The sequence below is a fragment of the Pipra filicauda genome, unplaced genomic scaffold (genome assembly GCF_003945595.2).
Source record: "Pipra filicauda isolate LSUMZ 115617 unplaced genomic scaffold, ASM394559v2 scaffold62_size3274119_pilon, whole genome shotgun sequence".
Classification (NCBI taxonomy): domain Eukaryota; kingdom Metazoa; phylum Chordata; class Aves; order Passeriformes; family Pipridae; genus Pipra; species Pipra filicauda.
Window position 1 is genome coordinate 16,969 of NW_024104787.1, and position 27,423 is coordinate 44,391.

At 38.9% G+C, this 27,423-nt stretch overlaps 1 protein-coding gene across 5 annotated transcripts in view; it reads left to right on the top strand.

Annotated features, from left to right (window-relative positions):
- Nucleotides 1-328: 328 nt before the first annotated feature.
- LOC113987750 (myosin VIIA and Rab interacting protein) overlaps nucleotides 329-27,423 on the top strand; it is a 213,766-nt gene continuing 186,671 nt past the window's right edge. For 4 of the 5 annotated variants that reach the window (XM_039388288.1, XM_039388289.1, XM_027720787.2 and 1 more), the window contains exons 1-2: nucleotides 329-527; nucleotides 14,722-14,871. In XM_039388288.1, coding sequence (XP_039244222.1) covers nucleotides 14,762-14,871 — 110 coding nt within the window. In that variant the 5' untranslated portion in view covers nucleotides 329-527; nucleotides 14,722-14,761. The remainder of the gene's footprint in view (nucleotides 528-14,721; nucleotides 14,872-27,423) is intronic. The other variant, XM_027720800.2, reaches the window with a different exon arrangement.

The following is a 27,423-nucleotide window of genomic DNA, read 5'->3' on the forward strand; positions in this document are numbered from 1 at the left end:
GGAGCGCGGTCGCTGCAGGTCGGGGGCGCAGCTTTAGGGATGTGCGCTGAGGCGCAAGGAACGAGGAGGTGCGCGCAACTTCCCCCCCCCTTGCCGGGCGCACCGCCTCCCGCCCTCCGCCCATCCCCTTCCCGCCGATTGGCGGCAACGCCCGGGCAGGTGCCGGTGCGCGGCGGGAGCTGCTGCCGCCGGCACCGCAGCAGCACTCGGTGGCGTGTCCGGCGGAGCGGGGAGGGCTGGAGGCGGCGGCGGCGGCAGCGGCGGCGGCGGCAGGAGGAGGAGAAGGAGGAGGAGGAGACGGCGGCTGCGGGCTCTCGCCTTGCGCCGGGCGGTGCGGGCGGGAGCGGGGCACCTGTGCCCGGCGGCTCCGCGCAGGTGGCGGCCGGGGGCGGGCGCGGGGCGGCCGCAGACCCCGCCGTGCATGAGCGACAGGGCGCAGCCGCCGCTGGTGGCTCTGCCCGTGCCCCGAGCGCGGGGCACTCGCTGTCTGCCTGCCATTGCGGTGCAGCCCTCGCACTTGGCCGAGGGTGAGTACGGCCGGGGGCGCGGCCGCCGCGGGCTGGGGCCGGGGCCGGGGCTGGGGCTGGGGTTCGGGTTCACCCTCTGCGACCCCGCGGCGCCGTGGGTTGGCCTGCGGCAGGGCCGTAGCCGCGGGGCCGCAGAGCCCCGTCGGGGGGCGACCGGCGCTGCAGAGCCCGCGGCGGGTCCCCTTGTCCCGCTGGTGAGGGGTCAGACGGGGCCGGGTCCCGCTGGTGGCCCGGGGGCCGCCACCCTCCGCGGCGTTCGGGGGCGAGGCGGGCCGCTCCTCCGCGGCAGCGCGGCATTAGGCATGCTTTTAATTACCGGACAGATGTTCGCGGCGTTCTGCTGACCGCGTGGCTGTTCGAGCGCTGTCACTGCAGTGCATCATCATCATCGTTATCATTGGAGTGTTTTACTCTTGATCAACTTCCCCGCGAGCCCGGGGAGGATTTCAGTGTGGCACTGTCGCTGCCCCCGTTCCTCGGGAGCATCCCGCCACTCTGCGCTTGTAATTTATGCCTCAGACAGAAGCAGTGTGCATTTTCTAGTATCAAGGTCAGTTTATCGTAACTGCTGAGGAAAATACCATATGGCTCGGACTGACTTTTCTTAGGGAATCTAATTAAGTAGGAGCCTGCGTTGTGCTGGGATTTGTGTTATGTTTCAGGCAAGTGTAACCAAATTAGATCACAAAATGCCTTAGAGTGCATGTGCATCCCTCCTCAAGTGTGTTTGCAGGGACATTAACTGTATCTACAATCTGTTTTTGACAAATTATGGGGTTTGCCTTATATCTACCATTTTACTATTTTCTGCATTTCTGAAAATGTGGGTAGCTGTCTTGCTATGGAGACTAGAGTTTCTTAGAATAGGCACAGGAAGGATTTTGGGAATAAAGGCTTTTGCTCATTCCTCTGATAACCCTTTTCTGGAAGGCTGGAGAGAGAGAACAGAGGGACAGTTAGTTTGGTTCCTCACATTACCAGACATTTTTTCTGATCTTGAGGGACCTGTCATTAGGCTGGACAGGTTTTTATGTTTTCTTATTAATGGTGATAGCTGTTACCCATGAACTGCATTGAGACCACTGACTCAGTCCCTGCAGTTAAATGTCAAACAGTAGTATTTGATGCTTAATTCTACCTCTAGAAAGTGAACAGAGCTGTGTAAAAAGCAGAAGGTGATGTATCTTGTATGTAAACCCTCAGGCTACTGCCTTACCCATCATTACTCAGGTACCGGATTGTATGAGAACGTATTTACTGATGCATTATGCCCAAGTGTCTAAAAATGTACAAGGCAATTCTGTAGCCTTCCTGTGGAGTTTGTCAGATAACTTAGTACAATGCATTGAGCAGTTAGAAACAGGGAAGTAGCGTTTTCAGTAGCTGTGATACATTAATTGCCAGTAGGTAGAACTCACAGAAGTCAATTCCACTCTAGTAGCCCCTACTGGGGCAACATATACTTAAAGCACTGCCCCCTGTGACAGGATTTGCCTCCTGGACCTGATGATGATTCAAATGACACAATATTGTCCTTTTTTTTCTTCATCTGAACCAGTACTGTCTGAATCCAGAAAAAAAACAGGATCAAGAAAACTAAGCTAAAACTTCCATTTTCCTGAGCTGGTTTCTTGCTTCCACACTAACCTGATGAATACATCTGAGTGCACTACATAGGGTGTACCCTATGAACACAGTAGTACGAACACAGTAGTGTTGAACACAGTAGTAATTCACCTTTTTCACTTCATACTTGCAGTAAACAGAACACTTGAAGGCCTTGTACTTAAACAAGAAAAAAAAATCCCCAAGTATGCATGGGTGATGCTGAAGAAAAGCTGTATATACCAAATGCACTCTTCTTCATAAACAGTACAACTGTATGAAAAAGTGACTCCTTTGTATAGCCGCCAACATTAACATACCCTATTGTTATAAGACTGGAAACTGCTGTTTGGCAGCATAAACCACCTTAACTTGCCCTTGGAAAGCTGGACAAGTCGACAGAAACTAGTTGAATACAGTTCTATGAAAGCTGTAGGGACACCTTTTCTCTTTGAGAAAACCCATTAATTTCAGTGGACTAGTGCTGCCTTCCTGTGGAATGCTTTATTCACCTTCCTTTTTGGATCCAGGTAAGTTATTTTCTAGATAGATTCTTAGAGATAATAAAGGCCTCTGGTTTACCTCTGAACCACTGACAGTCAGAGAATAAACCAGCCCTGAGTTTCTTATATCAAGAGATTTATAGCAGCTTACTTTCAAAAGATTTTTCGGCTTAAGGGAAGAGGAAGATGACTGCTATATTTCAGTGTGAAGTGAAGCATGTAATACTGTTGCTCAAATTACCAAAGAAACTTGGCCTTTGTCTATGACATAACCAGGAAATTTTGCAGAAGGTCTAAATACAGTGTAATTTGTTAACATTTCAAGATATAGTCTGGTTTTGTGAGATTGGTCAAAGGTGCCTATATCCAAAATTTATGTGAATTTACAGAAACCCAAGAGGAACTTGGCACACTAGTAAGATCTGTTGTTTGTATGGAAGACCAGTGATTGTGCTTGCTAGCAAGATGTGCTCGCTATTTAACTTTCAACTGAAACATGTTATCCTTTTTTATTTTTTAATAATCTTACAGAAAAATGCCATGCTGCATTTTTTTAAAACTTCATTTTCAGTAAATATTATATTTGACATTTGATGTCCTGCAAATTAATTAATAAAACACACCGTAGTGGAAAGCAGTTTAGTGAATCACCTAGCAGCTTTATCCTAGATGAAGAGGGTATAAAGACTGCAGTTGCTTGACTGGTCAAAAGTTAATATCAGCATTATTGCAATAATGACAGATTTTTAGATCTTAGGGATACTATTCTGGGAGTAGGAACACGACAAATTTCCAGGCCAATATGCATTAAATTTTAACAGCACAGCAATTTTTTTTTCTTTTTAAGAATGTTATACTAAGAAAACCCCTTGTCTTTCATTTTTTTACTGACCCATTAGTCCCTGAGCTGGGTAAAGGAAACAAGATCTCTTGCTACTTTTTATTACCTATATGCTTCATTTACCTTATGATCAATTGATGATCATAAAAGGAAAAACTAATATTGGGGTTTGGTATCCAGATTATTGGAGTTATTACTATCTACTGGTTGTTTTAAGATATAAACCATTATCAAAGGAAATGAATTTTACATTCTTCAAGGCAAAGTATACTTCCAAATAAAACATCACTTACTGAAGTGGAGCTAACTACTGCGGAGGTTAGTCTTGAAGATGAGACGCTTTCAATGGTGTTGTCTCCAGTTGACTCACAGTAGTCAATTAAGCAGTCTTCTTGAGTTTTGCTGGTGCTGGCTAACAGTCAGGAAGGAAACTCTAGCCTTTCCTCCTGCTGAAGACCCAAGCTCAAGTTCTGCTGTGCAGTAGTTTCAAGAATCTCCTTCTGGACAGCAACATATGCTGTTTATTGATGGAGAAGAATAAATGGATTAGTGACTTAGTGCACCCATAGTTTCTGAATTAAGTCTGTTTAAAGGGTGCTGAGGTAATTTAGTGTAGAAAATGAGATGTAGTCTCTTGTGATAGTAATCTGAAGTGCAGAGCCTCTTTCAAAGGCTGTTAAAGTTCATGGCATTCTCACTGGCTTTAATGAGTCTTGAAGCCAGGCAACAGCTTGAAATTTTTGGGGTTTTTAAATAACAAAAGAAGCCCTTACCCAGCACCCTCCACCTATCTCCATGCAGAAAAATATGTGACTTTGCTGTTGTAAAACAACTTTCTGTTCTTTGAGGAAGGCAGTACATAATCTGTTGTTTTCCTTCTTGAAAGGAAAAAAGCAAAATATATTTATAACTCGTGGAATAAACTTTTCTACTCTTGTGATGAGTTTTGTCTCTTCTGAAACTAACACAAGAGCTTCTTTGCTTATCGAGCATTACTTCTGTTACTGAAATGGGTTTTAATGATGTTTTCTTCTGTCCTTTTTGAGCTGTGTGAACAGGATGTTGTGTCCCAGGGTAATCCAAAAAGGAAAGTGCTGGTTTGTGCTGTTATCATTAGTTGCTATGGTATGGATGTTCAGTGTACGATTTAAGTGCTGTTGACTGAGATGCAGCTAACGCTGATGTGAAATACCTCAAGTTGCAGAGTGTACCTATTTTTCTAAGCATTGTTTATCTTGCAAGAGATCATCCCCAGGAGTGCTTGGTGTACCTTTCTGGAAGTTATCTCAATGCTCGCACCTAGCTGTCATAAGTGCTTTGACATTTGTTTGACAGACCGTGACTTGGATTTAAGTTAAATCATAGTGCGTGAATTGGAGCAACATCAGGTTTTAAAAACAATTGAAAGAGCTTTGGGGAGGACTCAAAAAGGTATATTCTGGTGATGTTGTTTTTCAGAGTCTCAGCTGGTCTTGATCTAAAAGGCAGTGCCAAAAATTGTCCATATGTTAATCACTGTAAGCACAAATGCCATGGGTTGAGTCCTAAATGAGAAGAAACCAGTTCACCTCTAGAGGAGAATAAACCTGATTATTCTACCTCTCACAGTTCTTTTCTAGTGTTTGATGATAAGGCTTCGTATTCCTGCTTCAAAGTAGTATCACAGGTCAAAAAGAGGCAAATCAATGGAAATACTGTGGTCTTAGGTTCTGCATGTGATTAAGTGAGGTGCCTTAGTTAGTTCCTAAAGGTGATGGCTTAACTGGATTATGTTGCTCAAATAATATGTTATGTGGGACTCAAAAAGCTGTCTGTGCAGGATGGCTGGTTCCCTAAACCTATAAGAGCATGAACTGTTTTGGTTCTATAGTTTAAACTAAAGGAGCTATGAGGCTGTTCCAGTTTGGATTCAAATATAAGTGAACCAGCAGTCAAAACCTGGCAGTGAAGTTGGCCTTTGAACTCCAGAAAAGGCCTGACAGTGTCTTATACTTGAATATAAACATTCTTTGTTTGTATAGACTTGGAATCTAGAACTTCGGGTTTGCGTTTGTTGGTCCAGGCTCAGGTTATCTCCATGTTGTGCAGTGTCAATATAAAAAACTTAGTCAAACCCAGATCCAAAGCAGAGCCTCTTCTAAGCACAGCGTGGAGTAGGTTCCAGTGTCAACAAAGGAATGCAATAACTCCCCCACCTGACAGACTAATCTAGCTCCTAGTTTGGTTTTTCATACAGCTCTGGCTCTATTTTACTCTTGCTTATTGTCGCTTGGCAAATGGTTATCTAAACAAATCAAAGATGACCTGCTACTGAAACCTTTTTTCAGTGCATGGGGCATAAATTGTGTGTCCACCAACTACAGCTCATCACTGTCTCAGTGAAATGGGACATGTGGCTTCACAGATTTTCTTTATTGTTGTACCTCTTATGATTCATGCTTCTTCAAGCATAATTCAGGGTTAGAAACACTTTGTAGGTGTCACAGTGAATGTGGAAGGCACAGTCTTATGAAATTATTCTTGGTTTTTATTTTGTTCGTTTACTTACTAATCTGTAAAATTCAGTAATTTGCAGCAGGGATTCCTGTCAGTGGTTTGAATTAGCAGTGATTTACTGTATTAAATTTGTTTTCACATCTGGCAGCACTAGAGAATACTGCCTCATCGTGGCAACTGCTGCTGGAAGCATTTTCTTACCTCTAAAAATAGAATTTTTGTCTTTATTCTAGTCCTGCAGGAATATCCTCTCAGTCAAAGATTAGTTTTTGGATCAAACTTTAGGATATCCTCATGAGTGATATTTTGTAAGAGGGATACAGGATATCATATGTTGTGGGGAAAAAAATCCATTTCATTGTGTAGAATATTTTAAGTATGCCTGTGGTGTATTTGCATATTGGTTGGATTTTATATTATGGATGTTTTGTAGCAGTCAAGCAATCCACACTTTAATGTTTACTTTTGTAGTTTGCATGGATTTATCACAATATGGCCTTCAAGCTTTGAGATTCTTAATTTGTCATAACCTTTTTGCCTGTATTATTGAGATGCAAAATTAAATGCAGATGTAAATTGTTTAGTGCTTCCAGAGTTGTTTAAGCTTTTACAAAAGCGTCACCTTCCCTCTCGATGTTTTCTTCTCTAGATTAAAGGTATGAATAAATCAGATGAGAAGCCTTTCCACTGCTTTACCCAATAGTGATGCTTTGGCATCTTGAAGTTGAAAAACTTATCTTAATGGACCTATATTTTCTTGGTTAGTTTGTTGAATTCTATCTGTAGGATGGTCCTACAGATCCTACAGATGGTCTAGGATCCTACAGATCCTAGAGCACATTGCACAGAAATGGTTCTTGAGTATCTCCAGTGAGGAAGACTCCACAACCTCTCTGGGCAGCCTTTTCCAGGGCATGGTCACCTGCACACTGAAGAATTTCTTCCTCATATACAAGTGGAATTTCCTGTGCATCAGTTTCTGCCCGTTTTCTCTCATCCTATTGCTTGGCATCATCGAGAAGAACCTGGATCCATCCTCTTGACACCCTCCCTTCAGATACTTACAGACATTGATAAGGTCCCATCTCAGTCATCTCTTCTTGAGGCTGAGCAGGCCTAACTCTTCCAGTCTATCCTCATAAAAGAGATGCTCAGTCTGCTAATCATCTTTAGCCCTGCATTGGACCAACCCCAGGGGCTCTATGTCTCTCTTGTACTAAGGAGTCACAGATGTGGCCTCACTAGGGCTGAGTAGAGGGACAGGATCACCTCCCTCGACCTGCTGGCCTAACTCTTCCTAATACACCCCAGGATGCCATTGTCCTTATTTGCCACAAGAGCACTGCTGGCTCATGGACAGCTTGTTGTCCACCAGGACCCCCAGGTCCTTCTCTGCAGAGTTGCTTTCCAGAAGGTCAGCCCTCAGCCTGTACTGGTGCAAGGGGTTATTATTATACTCCGGGTGCAGGACCCTGTATTTGCCTTTGTTGTACTTCAGACATTTCTTCTCTGCCCATTGCTCCAACCTATCGAGGTCCTTCTGTAGGTCTGCACAGCACTCTGGGGTACCGGCCACTCCTCCAGATTTGTGTTATTAGCTTGCTGAGGAGGCATCTGCCCCTTCATCCCAGTCATTGATGAACAAGTTAATATCCTAAGTTGTGTTCTTTTACACACTCTTCCATAAGGAGGGAGATAAGTATTTGAGCCTTCCCAGGCTAAACATGGCATTGAACCTGAGTCTTTTTTTTGAGTGCATGTATTAGACTGGTATTTACATGTATTTCCACAGGTAAAGTGGGTGCTCACTTCTCTGCCTGCCTTTTAAGATGAGATAGAAGCGTATCAATTCTTTGAAGGAACAAAGAAGGATTCACTGTTTCTTTCATGTCCTTTCGATCTGTGTGGCTCATTTGAGGGCCATTGATTGTGAAATGCTGGGACTGACAGGTGTCTCAGGAGAAGTTTGTGGCGTGTGTAATGCAACACTATTTTTGCAGTCCTCACTCTTGATCTAATGCTGAGGAGAGAGGTAGGAATACAAGTGAGCTTTTTGTTTAGTATTCTCTTCATGCTGGCTCAAGCTTAGAAAGTACAGTGTGAAAACTGATTTGCCAAGTGTGTTCTGGTTTGAGTTTTGACAGGAAGGTGGAAGGGACGTAACTCTGTTCAGTGGCTGCTGTTTTCTCTGTATGGAGTGTCTGGGTACAGACCATTAAGCTCCGAGCCCCACTTCGCAAGTTGTACATCCAAAGTGAAGCCCTTGCAGTCTCGTGCTTATGGATGTGCAAATTTCTCATTGTGTTGGGCATTTTGGGATCAGTTGCGTTCCCTGAGTGCACATGCTGGCTTTCTAACTGACCTGTGATGGTTCACCTTGGGGTTGGTTGACAGTCCGTTACAGTAATGAGCTGCATTTCATGCTTTAGATTGAAGACACATGGAAAAGAGGGAAATCATCCAAGATAGAATTGTGTGTCAGCGTATTACCACTCCAGTTTTGTCTTTTTTTCCAAGCTGTCTTCTTCATTTCTGGAAGAGTGATAGTCCGTCTCACACAGTCAGAATACTGTCAGACACATCATCTTGACTATGCATTCTTCAATAAGACAGTTGCTACTGAATAGAGAAAATAGAGCTGAACATGATTTGCCTAAATTCGGCATAAACAATGGAAGATGAGACTGAAGTAGAATGAGAATATACAGTAACTAGAAATCCAATTGCAGTGAAATATGTGCTGATATTATATGGCAGATAACCTGTGATCTTTAGCAGCTGTAGGGCCAAATTCTGGATAAGCCTTTCCTCTAGTTCAGTTTTACCAGTGAGAAGATTTTTCTGGTCAATGTGGTTTTTGTATCACATTTTGTATTCCCAGTAGGTTTTATACTTGTGTATCAGCCTGATATCTAAGTATAAAATGGTCATGATTTATTATTCAGATTCTCTTTTTAAATGACTTTTCTTCAATCTGTCAAAAGTAGATGACAGAAATTAAGTCCTACAGTGTCATTTTTAGTCTTTTCTAAAAATATTTTTTCTTTTTTTGCTATTTAAATAAAATAGCTTCTATTTTTTTAGAAACAGTTTTATATGCTGTGTTCTGCCTTTGGGAGAGTGCCATCCTTAGATGAGAGATGCCATTCTTTCTTGAATAAAATGGGACTTAAGTGAGTTTTTTTACTTCTGTGTCATGGTTTAACCCCGCAGCGCTGTACCAGCTACCAAGAAGAAAATGATCTCTATCCCAGCTGTCACCTGGACATTCTGTTATTTCATATTCAGTACTTAAAATAACGTAAAGTATAGAAGCAAGAAGAGTGTGAAACTCCTATTTCCTAAATAGATTAAAATTTAAAACCATGCAGTACTAACCTTTGACCTTTAAGGTTTATGATTTCCCCCATTATAGTATGTCCCAACACTCTTCTAGACAAAAGTACATACAATTATTGTGATAACTTGCATTAATAAGGAACATTTCTCCCAAAAGGAACTCAATGAACCTCATGTTTTCTTTTAAAACCTGCTGCTGTGCCCCTTACACTCCCCAGTGAAACAAACGTAACTTTGCTCAGGAACTTGCAAGTTGTTTCCTTTGCTACTTACTAATCTCACATAAAATTAGTACAAGGCTGAAAGGAAGATAATTTTTTTTGCTTTGGTTATAGACCAGGAAATATATGCAGTAAAACTCAGTTAAAATCAGTGTGGCTACAAAGAATAACATCCTCTTTGAGATCCTTACATCTCATTTAAAATGTGACACACCAGATACAAGTCACCATGTTGAAGTCTCTTGGACTGTACCTAATTTTTGAACTGAAGAGGTGGCTTTGTATTTCTGGTGAGTAAGTATATCATTATTTTGGGACATTTGTTCATTTCCAGTGAAAAGTATTTTCCAGTGAAAAGTCTTGTTTATTGCAGCTTCTAGATGTTCTTGTTTTAAAAAAGATTAAGAAAGTTTAAAAAAGATTAAGAAACTTGTCGTCAGTGTTAATTATGCCTCATTTTAGATTTAATGATGTGCTGCTAGCTGTAGTAGAAATTACTTTGGACAGTAATGTTCTTCAAATGTTGTTTTTTTTGCTAAGGTTTGTTTTGTTCAAGTGTGTTTACATAAATCAAAGCACTTTAAACATTCAGATAGATCTTATTTTTGTCATCAAATAAAGTGTGCAACATTATGTAATTTATATGCTAAATATTGTGGCATTTACATTTAAAAAATTACCATAATTACCTTGTGCTGGCAGTGTGGTCAGTTCTTTTGGACATTCAGTAAATGTTTTAAAATATGAGGTATGGTGAAAGAGCCTGTGTTTTGGACAAAGTGTTTGTCTTCCTTTTTGGCTTAGAAAGGTGGTTATCTTGTTTTATGATTTCAAAGGGGAAAACATTCACCAGTAAGACTATGCAAAGAATTTATTTTGGTACTAAAAGAATTCTGCAAATAATGACAAGACAGATTGAGTAGTGTCATTTAGGTCCTGACTGACTACTGAAGGAAGTAAAGATGAGATTGTAAGTGACAGAAGCAAAGACATAGTTACTAGCAGATTTCTTCTTAATTTTCTACCTGGAAAAATCTAGAAGTGGCAGAGTAGCAAAACAGAGTAGAAAAACTCTGGTGAAAAGTTTGGTGACTCTAAAGCTGGGAGCATGTGGGAGAAAGGTATTCTATATTAAATATTTCAAATGCAAATAGCTGGATTGAAGGAGTTTGTGGTCTTGGTTCCTCAGGTATCACATTTCATCAATGCACATAAGCAGCATTTTAAAGCAGAAATTATACTGTGTTGTGGAAACAGCTGAAATCTTGATTAAAAATGCTCAGAAATGGAAAAAAGTGTAGGACATTCTTGTTTGCAGTTCGAGCGTATTGGAGGGGTCTCTTCCAGATACACACTGTACAGCCCCCTGGAGCCTTCTTGAGGCTGAGCAGTCCTAGTGTGCCCAGCATCACCACCTGTGAAAAATGCTTCAGTCCCTTTACCATCATTGTGGCCTTAAGCTGGACTTACTCCAGTAAGTCTGCATCTTTCTTGTGCTGGGGAAGCCCAAACTGGACACAGTGCTCCAGGTGCAGCCTCACTAGTGCTGATTTCTTTGCTACAGCATAAAGTCTGTCTTGTATAATACTCATTGTGACCACTTGCATAATTAACTTTATAATGTGGCTCTTTGTCATGCAGAGAATCTGTTTTAAATATTAGTTGGCACTTAAAAAGAAAAAAAAGTTTCTGGGCTTTCTACCCTCCCTCCCAGTAATGCTAGTCATCTGCTGAGACTCCAAGTCCAAACAGCTTAACTGTCATATGAATGATGAGGAAATACACGACTCACCCTCATTTCTCCTGTTGATCCCTTGTCCATTTTAAAATTCAGAAGCATTTCTCGCGGTTCTTGAAAAACTTTTCATTTGCTTGGTTTTGGTTTTGTTGGGGTTTGATTTCGGTTTTAAGGTTAAGTTCAAGAAATGTTTTCAATGTGGAAGTTTTAATTAGATTTTAAAATAGACTGCAAGAAATATTAAGATTAGAATATTACTCAAACAATACCCAATCGTGTCTTGTAAGACTAGGCTTTTCTGTTATAGTGTTTTAATTTGTTGAGGAAAAGTTTTCTAGGGAATGATACTATTCCTTGTAAAGTCTGTGAGAGCTTAGATTTTTTTATTCAGTTTGAGATTTAACAAAGAATTACTCATGAAGGCAAACATTTGAACAGCCTCACGTAAGTTATTCTAATTGAGGCCAGAAGTTATTTTAGGCTGAGAAGCTATTTTGTTGTCTTTTTTTTTTTTTTCCTAAGTGTAACATTTCCTCTAGAGAATTTCCCATTGTGTATTTCCAAAATACATAATCCGGATCTACTCAAAAAAGGACACTTGAGAGTTGTTTATAAATATTTATGAACTGCTGTGATACTCCCAGATCAGAGGTGATTTAGTAATGTGATGAAAAATTATTTCTTGGGAAAAAACACACTAGTTTCTTACAGATAAACGTAATATTGGAATGCAGACTGAGAGTCTTATAGGGAAATAAACCACACGAAAATCAAAAGTTAAAGTTGCTTGTGATTTCAAAACATATCTATGCTTAAAATTAAGTCTTTGCCAACCCGAAAAAATCAGAGGTGGTGGGGCTGCCCACTTACTCCCAAATTTAGAGGTAAATTTGCCCCTTCTAATACATGTTCACAATCAACAATGGTAGCTGTATAAATGGGATAATTTTCTTTACTGATGAACCAGTTTGTATGTGTGAAAAAAGAAAATTCATTTTTACACTGTTTCCAAAAATATTTTGATGAAGACCTGAAGGGAGAACTTATTATGACAATAATTACAGTTGTTAACTTGATGCTCAAGATAACTGGAATTGCATCTTTGATCTCCTAGTGTCTTCATCATCCCGTGTCTCAGAAAACTGCAGCCCTACCACAAAGGTGTCTCTACTGGCTCCAGCGATTTTTAAAAGGTTTATTTCCTTCTAGCATGTATTCTGTGTTTTCCCCTAAAGTGTATGTGTGTGAAAAAAATTTAATTGGAAAAGTCCTGCTTACTTCCCCATGAATGTGGCTTTCCTGTAATGAAGCCATTCCATCCTTTTAGAAAGTCAGAGGCACCTTTGCACTCAAGTGCTTTGCATGGGAAGAGCTCAGCAGCTATCCCAAAGCCTGAAGGGAAGGATATGTCCCAGGGCACTTCATGTCCTGTCTTTGAGCTGCAACATGTATGCATAACCTCAGCAAGCCCCACCTCACCTTTTTTTATGCTTGACAGTGCTCAGTGAGGCTTTGGTACAAGGACTGTAGATGAAAGGGGAATATCTTACCATTCTGGTGAAAATTTCATGAAGATTTATGCATGTGTGTGGCATGGAAAAAAATCCTGCCAGTTGTTCCTCACTGTGTTTTAGCCAACCTTTAATTTTAACATATATTCCTGGTCTTGCAAGCAAGATTAGTGAAGATTACATAAAGTCCTCTGTTTCTGTGGCACTTTTTTTTCCTACACAAATCAGGGAAATTTTGCTTAGAAGTACCTTTTTATAGCCTTTATTAACTCATTGTCAGCTTCCTTAGTAGATCCAGAGTCAAACCAGAATACTGTGACTTTTTTTTTAGCTATATTGTGAGCATGTGTCTCGTTGGAGGGGTCTTGCATCTTGATTTCACCTAAGCTTCTATCCTGTCTGCTTGGTTTTGTTGAAATGTTTTCTTGAATGAAGAGTTTATTCTAAACTTCATGGTCAGCCTAACCAAAACAGAAAAAATAAGCAGTACCCTCCTTCCGTGTGGTTGTTTTTTTCTTGTTTGTAATCAGATGATTGTAGGAAGGTAGAAACTGTGTTAAACCCACCCCCCCAAACTAAAAAAACAAAAAAAAAAAAATAAAGCCCAACCAACCACTTCCCACATAATTATCTGAGTAGCAAATGAGTTATGTTTAGAAAATAAAGCTGTTTTTTTACCCAAATGCTTCTAATTGCTATAATGTTTGGAGCACTTAATTGTATGCTATAGCAGTGTTGCTTAGAGGTGGTTTTTTTGAGCCAGAACCAGCTTATATGCTTACATAGCCTCATTCACTTGACACTCACTATGGATAAAGAGGCAATAATAGTTGCCTCTTTTGTATAGTGTAGGAATTTTAGTATGTTCATAATAATTATATACATTTCTGGGAGCTCATAACAGAGATGCAAAAATTGTCTGATGTTTCTGAAACCATAACACAATGTGGAGATGGATACCTTTATGATTACCCAAATAATTACATACATCAAATTACAAAAATCTGTACTGAGAGCTGAATTTACTAGAACTCATTTAAATTATTAAAAGTAATGAAAAAAATAAATTAGAACGAATTTCATTATTGAAATTAAATGGACCAAACTCTAATTCAAACTTTCTAGTACCTTCAGTTCAGACTTAATATTGACTATACTTTTTCTCCACCAAATATGGAAGTAATGATACAGTGGTGATAGTGGCATCAAAATCTATCTAAATCTTTCCAGTTACTCAGAAAACACATTTGAAATTCATATGCTTACTTTTTTTTAACAGTTCTTTAATTCCTGATTTTGTAGCTGGTAGCATAAAATATTTTTGAGTGTTACAGGAGAGTCTGTTCTCTGTCCATACACAGTCACAGGGATTGCACTGCAAGTAATTTTGCAAAATCATGGCATAAAATCTGCAGAAATGTCTTAACCTGATTTCACCTGAGTTAGTTAAAAATGTGTCTTTTTGCAAGCAACGCTGAGATCTTCCCTCAACATTTCTTAATATCCCAAATAATTTATCTTTTGCATTTATGTTTAAGTTGGGGCTGATTGCTTTCACTGCCTGGAACCTGAAAAATAATTCTGAAACAAATCCTTCAAGTTGTACTGGGGAGGTTTAGATTGGATATTAGGAGCAATTTCTTCACTGAAAGGCTTCTCAGGCATTGGAAGTGGTTGAGTTGCCATCCCTGGAGATATTTAAAAGATGTGCAGATGTGGCACTTAAGGACATGGTTTAGTGGTGGATTTGGCAGTGCTGGGTTAACGGTTGGATTTGATGATCACAGAACATCTTTTCCAAACAAAAAGATTCAATTATTTTCTGATGTTTGTGGTAGCAACTTTCCTTTTACTAGGCAGATGTGCTTGTGATCTCAACACTCTTACGAAAAATAGCAGTGCTTTCAATTTCTTTTGTTATTTTCTGTCTCTGATTTCAGATATTCCTTATAGTTATTCATATCCAGGACACAGTATATAATGGGGAGAAAACTGGATCTTTCTGGCTTGACTGATGAAGAAGCAGAGCATGTACTCCAGGTGGTTCAGCGAGATTTCAGCCTTCGTAAAAAAGAAGAAGAAAGGCTGAGGTAAGAATAAAAGCATTGGTCTATTTGGATTATTACAAACTGTTTTTGGAGGAAACTGGAAAAGACAGCTTTTTTCTGGTGTTCTATGCATTAATAGTCATTCCTGTCACACAAGCGAGAAACATCCGATGTCCTCCACCTGAATTCAGTTATTGAGTAGTCATTCGTTTTTGTGTTTAGTCTATTCTAGCCTAGACCCCAGTAATGGTCTCTAAATCATCTCTGTATATTTCCTGGGTAGATGCTAACTAGTGTTCGACTTTATCAAAAGCAGAAGTTCATGTTAAGGAAATTTTTTGCTTGCTGTAGTCAGTTTCTTTTCTTTTATTCAGAAACTTTGTCTACATGCAAACATCTGAAAGTGAAGAAGTTCAACCCATCTCTTTCCCCCAAAATAGTCGATGGGATAAGATATCTGTTGTGTTTTAATTTTGCTTTCAGTAGTCTGTGTACAAAATGATTGCAAGCGGAAACAACCCAGAAGAAAATAAATGGAATTTGTTGGCAAGGTAACTTTCTTAGCCCAGCGTGCAGGTTTAAAAGTAAACCAGAGGAGAAATGAACCAAACTCAAGAGAGGCTACGAGTCAGAGTTACAATTTACTGAAAAGATTACAATAAATTAAATGATACGGAGAAAACAGCCCTTGTTTTAACCCACAAGGACAGATATATAACCCAACACCCTGGAACAAGAACAGAATGGTGTTTGTTAGCTCCTGTGCAGAGCACCACGTGGCCCCACTGGTTGCAAAGCAAAAGGAAAAGGAAACCTGTTGGTCTGGATGATGGTCACAGTCTTGTCAAGAGTGGCAGTCACAGTCCTGTTGAAGTTCTGGTTCTCCTCTGCATTTGAGGAGACCTGAAATCTCAAAACCCCAAGATTATATGTGCTCGGGTTCAAGGTTCAAGTGGTAACGTCCAGTACTTCCCCCAGGGTATAGAGTTTCACAATGGGTGATTTAACTCTGTGAGTCATGGGATATTTTTGAAATCTTTGATGGTCTAGGTTGTTGCAGCTGCCTCTTATGCCAGTTCATTGTGGCCCATTAGCAGAGATGACCCCTCAGGTGTTAATGCCCCCCCCCCCCCCCCCCCCCCCCCCCCCCCCCCTCCCGCCCAGGGGAGTTATCACAGCTGAGTCATTGGTATGAAGACAAAGGAACATTCCCGTCTTGCAGTGTTTTTTAACACCCATCTTGTAGTCTGAGGTGTCAGGTGTGCCCTGGGCAGCTGCTGCAAACAATCCATTTATTAACAGTCTATCAGAAATGACATAGAGGGTGTAGAATACACAGTTTTGGTTATACCCACATAGTGATAAACTGGTCCCAGCCCTTGTAACTAGGACACTCAAGAACTTCCATATGTGACAAAGGGACCATGGACCGAGACCTGAATTGGTAGATGCAATATTTTTCTTGTAGTTTCAACAACATTTCCTTGAATTATGTCTGATTTTTATATTACCTTCTTTGAAAACATCATTATTTATTATCTAGCATACTCTGAAGTCTCTATCTGTGGTTGGCAAATGCACCTTCTCTTATTGTGCTATTCATATCTCAGGCATTCAGCATTTAACTGAAGTCAACGGAGCAGGATTATGACTGAAATAAACAGAAAACTAAGTATATGTCTTATATGGAATTGAAACTAAGGGAATCCTTTCTTTGTCAATTTTCTGTTACTGTTTTCTGAAACTACTTGGAACATTAGGAACAATAAAGGCAGCTTGTGGCACAGACCTAATTCAGTTTTGGCATGCTGTGCAAGTTCTTTTTTGGGTTGGTAGTGAAAGCTTGCTGCGGGGAGGAAAGACTGGATAAGGATGGCACGCAGATCTTTTATTTTTTTTAATGACTGTTTGTCGTGGCATGGATTGTACTGGTTATTTTGGTAATCTTTCACAACAAAGCCAAGAGATTCTGGAAGCAGTTTTAGGAGAGTGAGTGCATGAGCTTTGTCTGGCTTTTTGTAATGTAACTGATTGTATCTTACTGGAGCAAGCATACTACAGCTAGGAAGTGCTGGGGCATCTTGCCTATTCCATACTACTAGATCCTATAGTGGGAGGAGGAAGGGGAAGGATGTAAAGCATGCTCACAGAAAATTGACCAGAAAGCCTGGATAGATTCTTGTTGCTTGTGTTTTATCATTTTGCTACTGAGGTTTTTCATGAGACTTGATAATTGAATGATCACAAGTAGAAAACTGGTGTGAGAAGAGAGATAAACCACTGGAAAAGTAGGAGAAACCCACAGACTCAGCTTATATATGAGTATGTACTCTTTTCTTCTTGCAAAGTTCATGCCTTTTGCAAGTATTAAAGTATATTAAAGTGCTGCAAATAATGAACTGTACTGACAAAGTAGAAGTTTTGAAATGTAGGCTGATATTTAAGATATGAATTTAAATAGTTTTAATGACTTTAAAAACTGCCTGTGAAGTTCAAAGCTTACTTCTGGCTTAAAAGCTATGACTTTGTGGGTTTGTTTTAAATCGTGCTAGTCTGGTTGGTTTTGGTTCATTGGTTTTTTGGTTTGGGTTTTTCATTTTCTTTTTTTTGTACAAAATGCAGAGCTAAAGGAAGTATGTAGCAACACATCTTTTTGTTTTACTATGTGATTGAAAATATAATCTTATAAGAAACTTCTATGATCTTGCTATAGATTAGATTTTTCAACCTGTAAGAAAACAGATTAGATCTTGTGTCTGATTTGATGTTCTTGACTCTATTGCATTTGTATTTAGAAAGTTATCAACTGGCAAGGTTTAAAGTATAGTTTCACTTTACAAGTGAAACTTTGTAAAGCTTCGTGATCTTTTCTAGGATAAAAAAATCAGCATGTATATTTTATATGTTGGACTTTTAGACTTATGTTAACAAATCCGAAATGAAGCTAAATCTGAAGGTATGTTTTTGTGGTGGTTTTTTTCTTCCTGTAATTAATTTGAGGTAGGAGCTTTAGTCTTTAACTAGAACTGTTAAAGTTTTTGCATGTGAACTTTCTCAAAATAGGGCTTCTGTATAATTCTTCATATCAGATAGTTTTATTTTTGGGTGATTTTCCCCACAAAGACTGAAGTAGCTGTTTCATGGATCTGTCTCTGGATTATTCCTATTGTAGCAATTATTTCTAAAGATCAAGAACTAGTTAAGGGAAGATATGATAAATTTCCACTGTATCAGGAGAACAATGAAAGCTAAGGGAACTGTGAGTGCTTGATGCCTTCAGTTTTGCTTTGCTAGTGGCAGCTGAACAGTTAAGTAACATACTACAAGAAGTGAAGCTTATCTTTACTTCTAATAAGTGTTTTTAAACTAGTGAAACAAAATGGTAACTGTTTTAGAGCTAACATGCCAATGTTTTTTATGATATTGCAGTTGTTACATGTTAATTTATTTTTCCATATTCTGTAAACAAAATGACATAATGAATGTGTGGAGAAAAGCTATACTCATCCATCTGCATTTTCCACTGCAAAGCTGTTTTGAATCTCTCTGCAGTGAGAATTTTTTGCAGCGGTTCTCTAATTTAAATCTTTCTCACAACTTCATCCTACTGTTATCAGACAGGCTGCTCTTGTACATTTTCTGAAAGAAAAAGATTGGCTAAAAATAGTAAGATAATAATAAGATAAGCATATGCACATATTTAGCGTTTAGAGTGGTTGATTTATTATGCCTTACTACTTCATATCAGTTTAGTTTCTTTTTTTTGCAATGGCTTTCAGCCTGGTATCAGATTAATAATATTTACTGTTCTTTTTCCCTTGTTCACCCATTATCTTTCTATTTTGATTATGCACTGGCTCCATTCTTTGGCAGTAGTGTTATATTTTTATTTACTCTCAGTGTTAGTGTAGTCATCCAGAGGCACTGAGGCTAAAACTGTAATACAGACTTGTAAATAGATGGGCTTAGTTTACTGTAAATCAGTTGAAGTAGAAAAACCAGGCAGATCTGGCATAACTAGGAAGGTGATTGTTTTGAGTTGCTTTTCATGTGTGCTCAGAACTAGACTATGGTAGTACAAACTCGTGTACATCCCCTCTACCACTGAGGCTCTGGCAGGCTGTCTCTGGGCTCCTGGGAAACTAGGAATCATAGCTGGCTTTTTGAGGAAGCTGACTGGACATGCTAATGATTGATTTTCTCATGTACATATTTATTAATCTTGAATTTCAGACATGCAGATGCAGAATGTTGCAGTGGGGAAGATTGGACTGTGTTGAGAGTTAAACATCTAATGTTTTGCTTTGTCATATCTGCAGTTCATGGCGGGGTTTGTGTGCTCTTTTTTTTTTATTTAATTTTTTTTAAGAAATGACAGAGGAGAGCTTACAAGGCCAAATGTGTGTTTGTGTGATATTTCTCTTTACAGAAACAGATGTGTAAAAGAGTTTGCTGTCTTTTATTTGTTGCCATTTACTGCCTGCTAATGCTGTTTTCAAGTGCCGCTTTGGTTTGTTTTTAGAGTTACCACTGTATTTTAAAAATGCTTGTCCATTTGTTTTAGGTCAGGAATGCTGAGAAGTAAGGGTGTTTTAAATAAGTGAAATTATCATTTTATGGAAAATAATTGATGAATCATCATATTGTGGTAGATGTTTCTGACCTACTACATTTTAGCCGTGTGGACAGGTTGAAAGATGGATGTTCTGATTCTAAATTTAACATTCAGAACAACTGCAAAGGGAGAAAAGTTAGAAGGGTGGAAGGGGGCAGGCATAGAAAGGGCTCAGTGCTGACCAACTGCAAACAGAGCAGATGCTTTGCCTGTCAGCAGCCACTTTACTTTAGGAGGCTGTGGTCAGAGTGACTTAAACTGTCTTTCTATAACTCTTAGTTAACAGAAGTGTCCATTCCGGTAGTGAATGCTGGATCAGCTATTTGTGTAGTGGTATTCTACTGAAAAAAATTAAAAACTTGATTTGGGCAGGGATGAAAACATTTCTTTGCAGGCAATGTGGTTCTCTTTTGTTTAAAATGATTCTGTTTTCTCACCTGAGAAAATGTATTTACAAAAAAAAGTTATGACCTTATGGTGCCACATTAACAACTTAAAACAGTTACGTGGGATTGCTGGAATAGCACAAGGGAAGTGTTGAGAATTGACTGTCACCCAGAGGCAGAACCATTACAGTGCTTTTCATAGCTGGGTTGATGAATATCAGCTTTGCTACCTTTATTTATACAGTCACATTTTCAGTTGTAGTAAAGACAAACACAGTGATTCATGATCGAATCTCCAGAAGTATTTTATTTGCAGAAAAAAATTAGATGTCTGTGCTCACTGGAGGGCCCTCTCTACTCTGGTTGTTCTAATTATCTTTTTAGTCAAAGAATGAGTAAGGGATTAGAATAGAGCCTTGTGTAAAAGATGACGAAATGTTTTAAACTGAGAATCGCTTTTGCCTGCTTTCTTCTTTCTGCTCTCTTTTCAGAATATTCCATTGCAGCATGAGTAGGCCTTATGAAGAAGCTTCTGGAGAAACAAATTCTCATACCTGACAAAACTCAGAAACCAGTTTGACACTTTCTCTTGTCAGACTACTGTAAACTTTGGAGTTTTTACAGTATGTGTCATGGGTCTTATAGTGGATAAAATATTGAACTTCTTCCAAACTCCATTAATCAAAATATTGTCAGTGTGAGTCATATCAAACTGGCAAAATGCCACGTCAGACATTTGGGTAACTATCTGTTGATTCTACATATCAGTTCTTGTTCCTCCTTCCTGTGGCAGGCTTGTATCAAATACCTTAAACCAAACAAAAACCAAGCAAAAAAACCCTGTCTGTCTTCCCTCCTCTCCTCGCCTCCAAGCAAAGCAATTTTATAGCTGTTTTCCTAGTGAGGAAGGAACAGGAGATTGGTCTCATTGTCACAAGCTTCAGTGTTACAGCAGATGGACTTGTGATCAATACCTTGTTACTTGAAGTGATTTCGTAAGGTCAGCCTTGCTACCTTTCACTCTGATGAACAGTGTGGGGTGAGCCCAAAGAGTATTTCTGTCCATTACCCTGAGTTTGGTTGTTTTTTTTTTGAGCAGATAGTCACTGTTCTGGTTCCTGTGCCTGCTCTTTGACTTCTCAAGGGATCCAGAGAAGGAGGCTGTAAAATACCACATCATATCCCCACTTCTGCTCATGAGGCTTGGGAATAAGGCCACACTAATGAGTAGCATGTCTTTATGTGTTGTCCTGACAGACATGTTCTCTCCCTATGAAAAAAGGTCTTAGAGTGTTTACTCCTTCTCTGAAAATGGTGCTCTTTGTGCTTCCTGTGTTAAAACAGCTGCACGCTTTTCCAGGGAAAGGCTCTGGTGCGCTGTCATAAGGTTAACTCTCCTATGTCTAAAATTATTTTTGGGTGCAAAGAATGATTCCTCAGAATCATATCTGTAGCTTAATACATTATTTTGCTACTGCTTTGACTTATAAAACAGGATTAAAACATATCTAGGGCACTACAGCTGTTTCCTGGAAGTAAGAGTTCATTAACAAGATTAAGAGCAAGACATCTTTTTTTATAGCTTATCAGCAGTTTTGTTACATAATGTTCCAAGATTCAAAGGAACCTGTTTTCTAGCTCACACAGACTGTCAGGATTAAGAGTTGTCAGTAGTGCATCTGTGTACTAGATGCTTTCCCTCTCTCAAAAGCTGTCTTTAATATTTTAACAGATACCCCTTAGCATTATTCTCAGGTCAAGATAAGTTGCTTATCAAAAAACATTGACCTGGACGAATTCTGCATGAAAGTCAGGTTGGTTTTGCTACAGTCAGTAAGGATGCACATTAAAATGCATTTAGAAACTCTAACTTGCCACTAATTTCGGGAAATATTGATCCAAGCATTCTGCTTGCTGTGGAATTATGCTGTGTTTGGGGTTAGACAAGGAAGTAGGCATCTCAGCAATGATACAACATCTTACTTCATGTGCAGGACAACAATGTTTTGAGTCCTTTCTGTGATTTGCCCAAAAGTCCCTGCTCTGACACCACAGGGTCCTGGTACAAAGGTAGTGAGGATGTAGGTTCTGCTGACTCAGCATTGGCCCTTTCTGCACTTATAAGTGGAGAAAGTGGTTGAAGTTGACAAGAGGGTAGATTCTAATTTATGGTTTACAAGACAGAATTCAGGGCACTGGAAAGAATCTTTCATTAGAAGCAAAGAACTTTCAGCTCTTTAAGTTATAGATTTAGGTCCAGATTTTTTTCTCTCTAATTGAGGAAAAAATACCAGAGTACTGCCAAAGAGCTTAGGTGCCTCTAAAGCAAGTTCTGTGCATCTTGCTTGTGCATGCTTGTGACTACAATGGGAACCTACTATGACTGTTCCTGTTACCTGAATGACATGTAGATGCTATAGCAAAAGCATAGATGGAATTTCTCAACAAATTCTTAGTGCCAGGTGTTTGAATACAGGCAATTCCAGATGTGAGTTTTGGCTTTTTCAAAATGTGTTTACAAATGCAGCTTCAACTGAGAGGAAGTGAACCAAGCACCACCTCTCAGGTTTCTTGATGCTTATGAAAAGGTGCAAGTAGCCTGGTTTTAGGGAATGTTAGAGAAACTTGTGTAGAAAGAAGTGTCTCCAGCTAACATTTTTAATATTGGACAGGCTCTGGAGATATAGCTGAACACAGCTGGCATACACTGTGCTAAGCTTGCATAACCTGTGGGTAAGTATTAAAAGGAAGCAGTATGATGTTGCAGAGATGTTATAAAACGTATTGCAGGCTTTTTTTAATGTAATTTGATCTTCATTGTGGGTTATGACTAATCAAATTATTGGCTACAGTTTAGCTAAAAGGAGTGAGTGTTCCTAGTGATAATGAATGGCTATAATGTAAAATCAATATTTAATCTCTGATGCCTTATGTATGAAGAGTCTAAGATGTTAAACGTGACTTGTAGGAGTAATCTTCTCTCACTGGGCTAGCCCTGCAGTGCGGGTTGTTTTCTTGTGTATGCACTCCTGTCTTTACAATTTAGCTGCCTTAAATATTGATTTCTCTGTTCAGGTGTTACTATAGCAGTACAGTTAGTAGTACTTTCAGGTTATGGTAGAACAGGTAAATAAATGTGAAAAGAATGGCTACATAATGTAACTTATTCAGGATTTATTCTTCAGATTAGAGTTTAGAGAACAGGAACACTCTGAATGCATTCCTGTACAACATTCACTAAGTTGTAAGTAATATGTGCGAAGTCTTAGTTTTGGAAGAGGCGTTGTATTTAAAATGTGGGTTGGTTTCAGGTTTGGGATTTTTTTTTAGTGCCAAAAAGGAGTAGTTTTACTGTAAGTTTCTATAGCAACATACTATAAGACCTGTCCTTGGCTTCACCGATCTGGATGGATCTGCCTGAAGCTGCATGGCTTCCTATCTTCATTATGCTCGCCTTTGGTTTTCAAGAAAATAAGAAATACTGGTCATCATTGTGAATGATGAGACTTGTCATTTAGATCTGAAATTTGACTTTTAATCCTTTTTTTCAGAAACGTGCATGGTGGAAATGTAAAAGTACACATTTAAGAAACACTAATGTCTGTGAAAGGAAAAGACTTGTGCTTCTGCCTACGTAGCAGTAACCATTCTTAAGAAGTATTATAATATTTCAGAGATAGTAGATGTAAGGAAATTAGTATTGACTAGAAGTTGGATTTGCTGATATTTTTATTTCAAGTACTGTTGGTGAATCAAGGGATTGTCTTTGTCTTTGCTTACTTCAGGAATTTCCATGCTCTGTGTTCTTAATAGATGATGAAATTTCTCTGGTAGTTTTCTGTGGCCAGTTCCAGTGCCCACAGCTATGAGTAAAACCAAGAACAGCTGTAAGTAACAGCAGGAAGGTGACAGTGGAAGAGGACTATTGTGAAGTTGAGTTACCTTTGCGTACTGAGTAGGGAGCTGTATCCTACTGTCCATGCTTTTGATTATAAAAAGGTGCATTTTGTATACTTGCTAATATTTCCTTTCTGAAGCCTATGAAGAACCAAAAGCATCTTGGAATACACATGACAAATAAATGTTCAACAAATATTCATGGCAAATAAAAATGTGTGGAATGAGCACTTTGAGAAGGTAAGACCACTGTATTAGAAAGAGCAAGTTCAGGTTTTTGTTCACTATGCTGAGGCTTAGGGAGTATGTCACAGGATCTGCCTCGAATTATTGAATCAACAGAGGTGAATGAATGTTAATAAATTGCTTTGGTGAGTTTGTATTCACCTAACACCTCATCCTTCAGGTTCTCTAGAACTTATCTTGTGCAGCTTCCTACTTCAAGCTGCCCCAGAGGAATGAGCTGTGCTAAATGGGATACCAGTTCTTAGAAATCTGTCCTGAGTCTAGGAACCTGTGTCTTGAGAAGTTATGAAAAGATAGCTACTTTGTAATTACTTGGTCCGGATTCTTCACTATTCTACATCATTTCAAAATGAACTATTGCAAACTATGATCTACTTACTTTCCAGAAATGTCACAGTGTGTACCTAGAGGTGAGATCATTTTTTAGTGTTTATAAGCATGTTCTCTGTTTATGGTGAGTTCCAAGGACTGCTGGACAACTTTTGGGAGGGGAACGGAGCTGACTGAGTTGAGGTGCATGTTAAAGATCACTGATCTTTGTTTCACAAATGGCAAACTTCTCAGCGTTTTTCTTTCTAAATGAAATTAGTGAACGTTTTCCAAGAAATGAAAGACCAAAGGTGTCAAAACACTTTGTCAACACTCCCAAAGTGTCGCTTCAGAAATGTCTTTGGAGATACTTTTTACTGTAACACATTCTACCACTTGTTGGTTCATATGCGAAATAAAATGGATTTGCTTTTGTTACCTCTGTGAAAATAACAGATAAAAGAGTAGTGGTAGAAATTAACATGTTAAAAAAATTTAGCATTTGTAATATTTTAGATGTACAAAAATTGTAAGCTGTGTCTCAACTGAAGGTATTATGCAAATTAATATACCATCAAGTTTTGCTGCAGTGGGTGTTGCTAAAGTATATGATACTACCCTATGATAAATGCAAGATAATTATAATTTACCCCTGAGGAGTTACAATAAAGAGCCTCACGTTTGCTTAGGGGAAGGAACTAACATATGGGCAGTTAGTACAGAGTCATACTTTTTCCTGTAATTTCACTTGGGGTAAATTGTTAATCTTCTGTTGCCTTTATTTACAGTTGGTATGTATTTGGCTCTGTGCCGGAGGCAAGTCTTTGAACTGCACACTGGAGAAGACTGTGTAACAGGCTCGTCCTTTGTCTTTGGTTGAAATGAATTATAACTGGTCAATATATTTGCTTATGCCTCTTTTCCTTTATTACTGTAATAATTTGATTCCTAAAGATGACCTAAAGTTCTTCTGAAAGCAGCTGAACTCAAACATACTTTTTTAAGCTTTTTTGTCTATGGTACTTATTTTACTCATTCTTCTATACCAACTCCATGAAGGAAAATAATAAATATCTCTATAAAATTGGTTTACAACAGGATTAGTATCTTAGAGAATCATAGTAAGTCTTCATTAATGCAGTTCTACAGTGTACTATGAAGATGCCAAACTAATACCACTTTATGGCAAATTGTGTATGGTTCTTGATACAGTGTGGATTATAATTTGACTGGTAAATATTGGAGGATATGGGTTGCATATGGTTTGGTGTTTTTGCAGCACTTCCAGCTTGAAAGGACATTCTGAATTTATCTTGGTTTTGGGAAGCACATTGGAAATGGAATGAAGCACAGAAGTTGGTGTTTGCATGTCAACAAAAGAACTCTAAATCAGAAAGCAATTAAAAGAGATGGAGGTGTCAGGGATTTAATGAAATTTTTCTGCTGCTCAGAAACACTTTGGTTGAGACTTAAAAAAAGGGTTTAATATCTCTCTTGGCTACTGTAGTATTTGCCAGTAAAGGCAGCTGATTATGTGCTAGTGGCACCTCTCTCCTTTTCCCCACCTCAGTTTTCCATCAGTGCATGATGGACTTTATGGTTTTGCTCAGAGCGTAGCAGTAGGAGGAAGGGGGCCATTGTATTGTGATAGAAGATCTGTCATTAAAACAGGGCAGCTCGTTAATGTTGCCACTGCAGTCCTATGGTTTTTATAGTTTTGAACTTGCAGGAAGTGATGAGTTACTTGCTTCCATTTCGACTTTGTGCTTTTTTTCTCCTTTAGTTTCCTGTTTAAGAAAACAAAAATAAACTTGTGTTGTTCTGGTAGGCATGTTGAAAATATGATTAATTTTAAAGGCTTTTTTGTAACTCTGTGTAGGCTGTGTAGGCTGTCAGTCATCCTGGAGATAATTCTGTGGTAATCCTTCCATTACCTTGGTCACACAAAAGAATGAACCTGTCTTTTCAGTTGATGTCTTTTGAAAGCTTTATTTTAATGAATTGTGGACTAATATGAAAATAGTGACATATTTGTATGACAGGTGTGGAATATCTCTTCTTAGATAGGAGACTAATCTAAATAATGTCAGTAGTAAAGAAATTTACTCCATGCCATAAGATACCATATGAAGTTTCTATATGCCTCATAAATGTTGCCTGTTGTTTTTTCGCTGTTATATTATTACTGGTAATATGCATTTAGTATATGCATTCAGTACATAAAAGTGGAATGTGAATTTGTGTTTTGTGTATAGCTGATTGATCATTTTGATAAAGAAAAATGTAATTTTACTGTACAGGTAGTACTCAAAGGTGTTTTTGATGTTTTATAGTGGGTCTGAGGATGAACAGCCTTTAAATTCTTTACATCTGCCAAACTTTTAGTTTGATTCCAGGCTGGTATTTTTATCTTTTTGCATTCTGAATAAAAATGAGAACAGAAAATAAGTATTAGTAGCACAAGAGGGAATAATTTTTCTTCCTAATCAAACAAAATATTATTCTAGTCCTTAGCAGAGTCTGTGATCACCAAAAAGTATTCTCCTGGCTGACAGTTCTCTCAAACTTCATTTGTCTTTAATCAGTTGAGGAAGCAGTTCCAAGCACTCTAGTGCAAAGCATTTGTGCCCTTGGGTAATTTAAAAAGATGCAGCATTCCATTAATCAACTTGGGATTTAGTTTCATAAAAGAAAGGACAGCAACTCTACCATCACAGAATTTACTTTTGACCTACATTTCTCTGGTTAAATTGATAGCATTGGCACTTTTTGTGATAACATAGGCTGTTCTTAATATTCCCCCAGTCTCATGTTTACAATAGCTGAGTTAAGTAATGTAGGCTTTGGATACATTAGTGACTCCTGCTAGGAATGGCAGTTGGAACTGCTGAGATTCAGCAGTTAAGCGATCTTGTAGAGTGTTGAACAGGAAATGCCCAACAACAGGTCTCTACCTTAAAATGTTCTTTTAAGCAAACAATCCCATCCATACAACACTTACTTTGAATAAATTAGCTAAGCGGTTAATTTTGCAAAAGGAAAGTGCAATATCATCACTTTGAGCAGAAATGATGATCTTAAATAGGTACGTTATCTTGGTATTGCAAGCATTTCTGCTTTAACATCAATTATCTACATTAG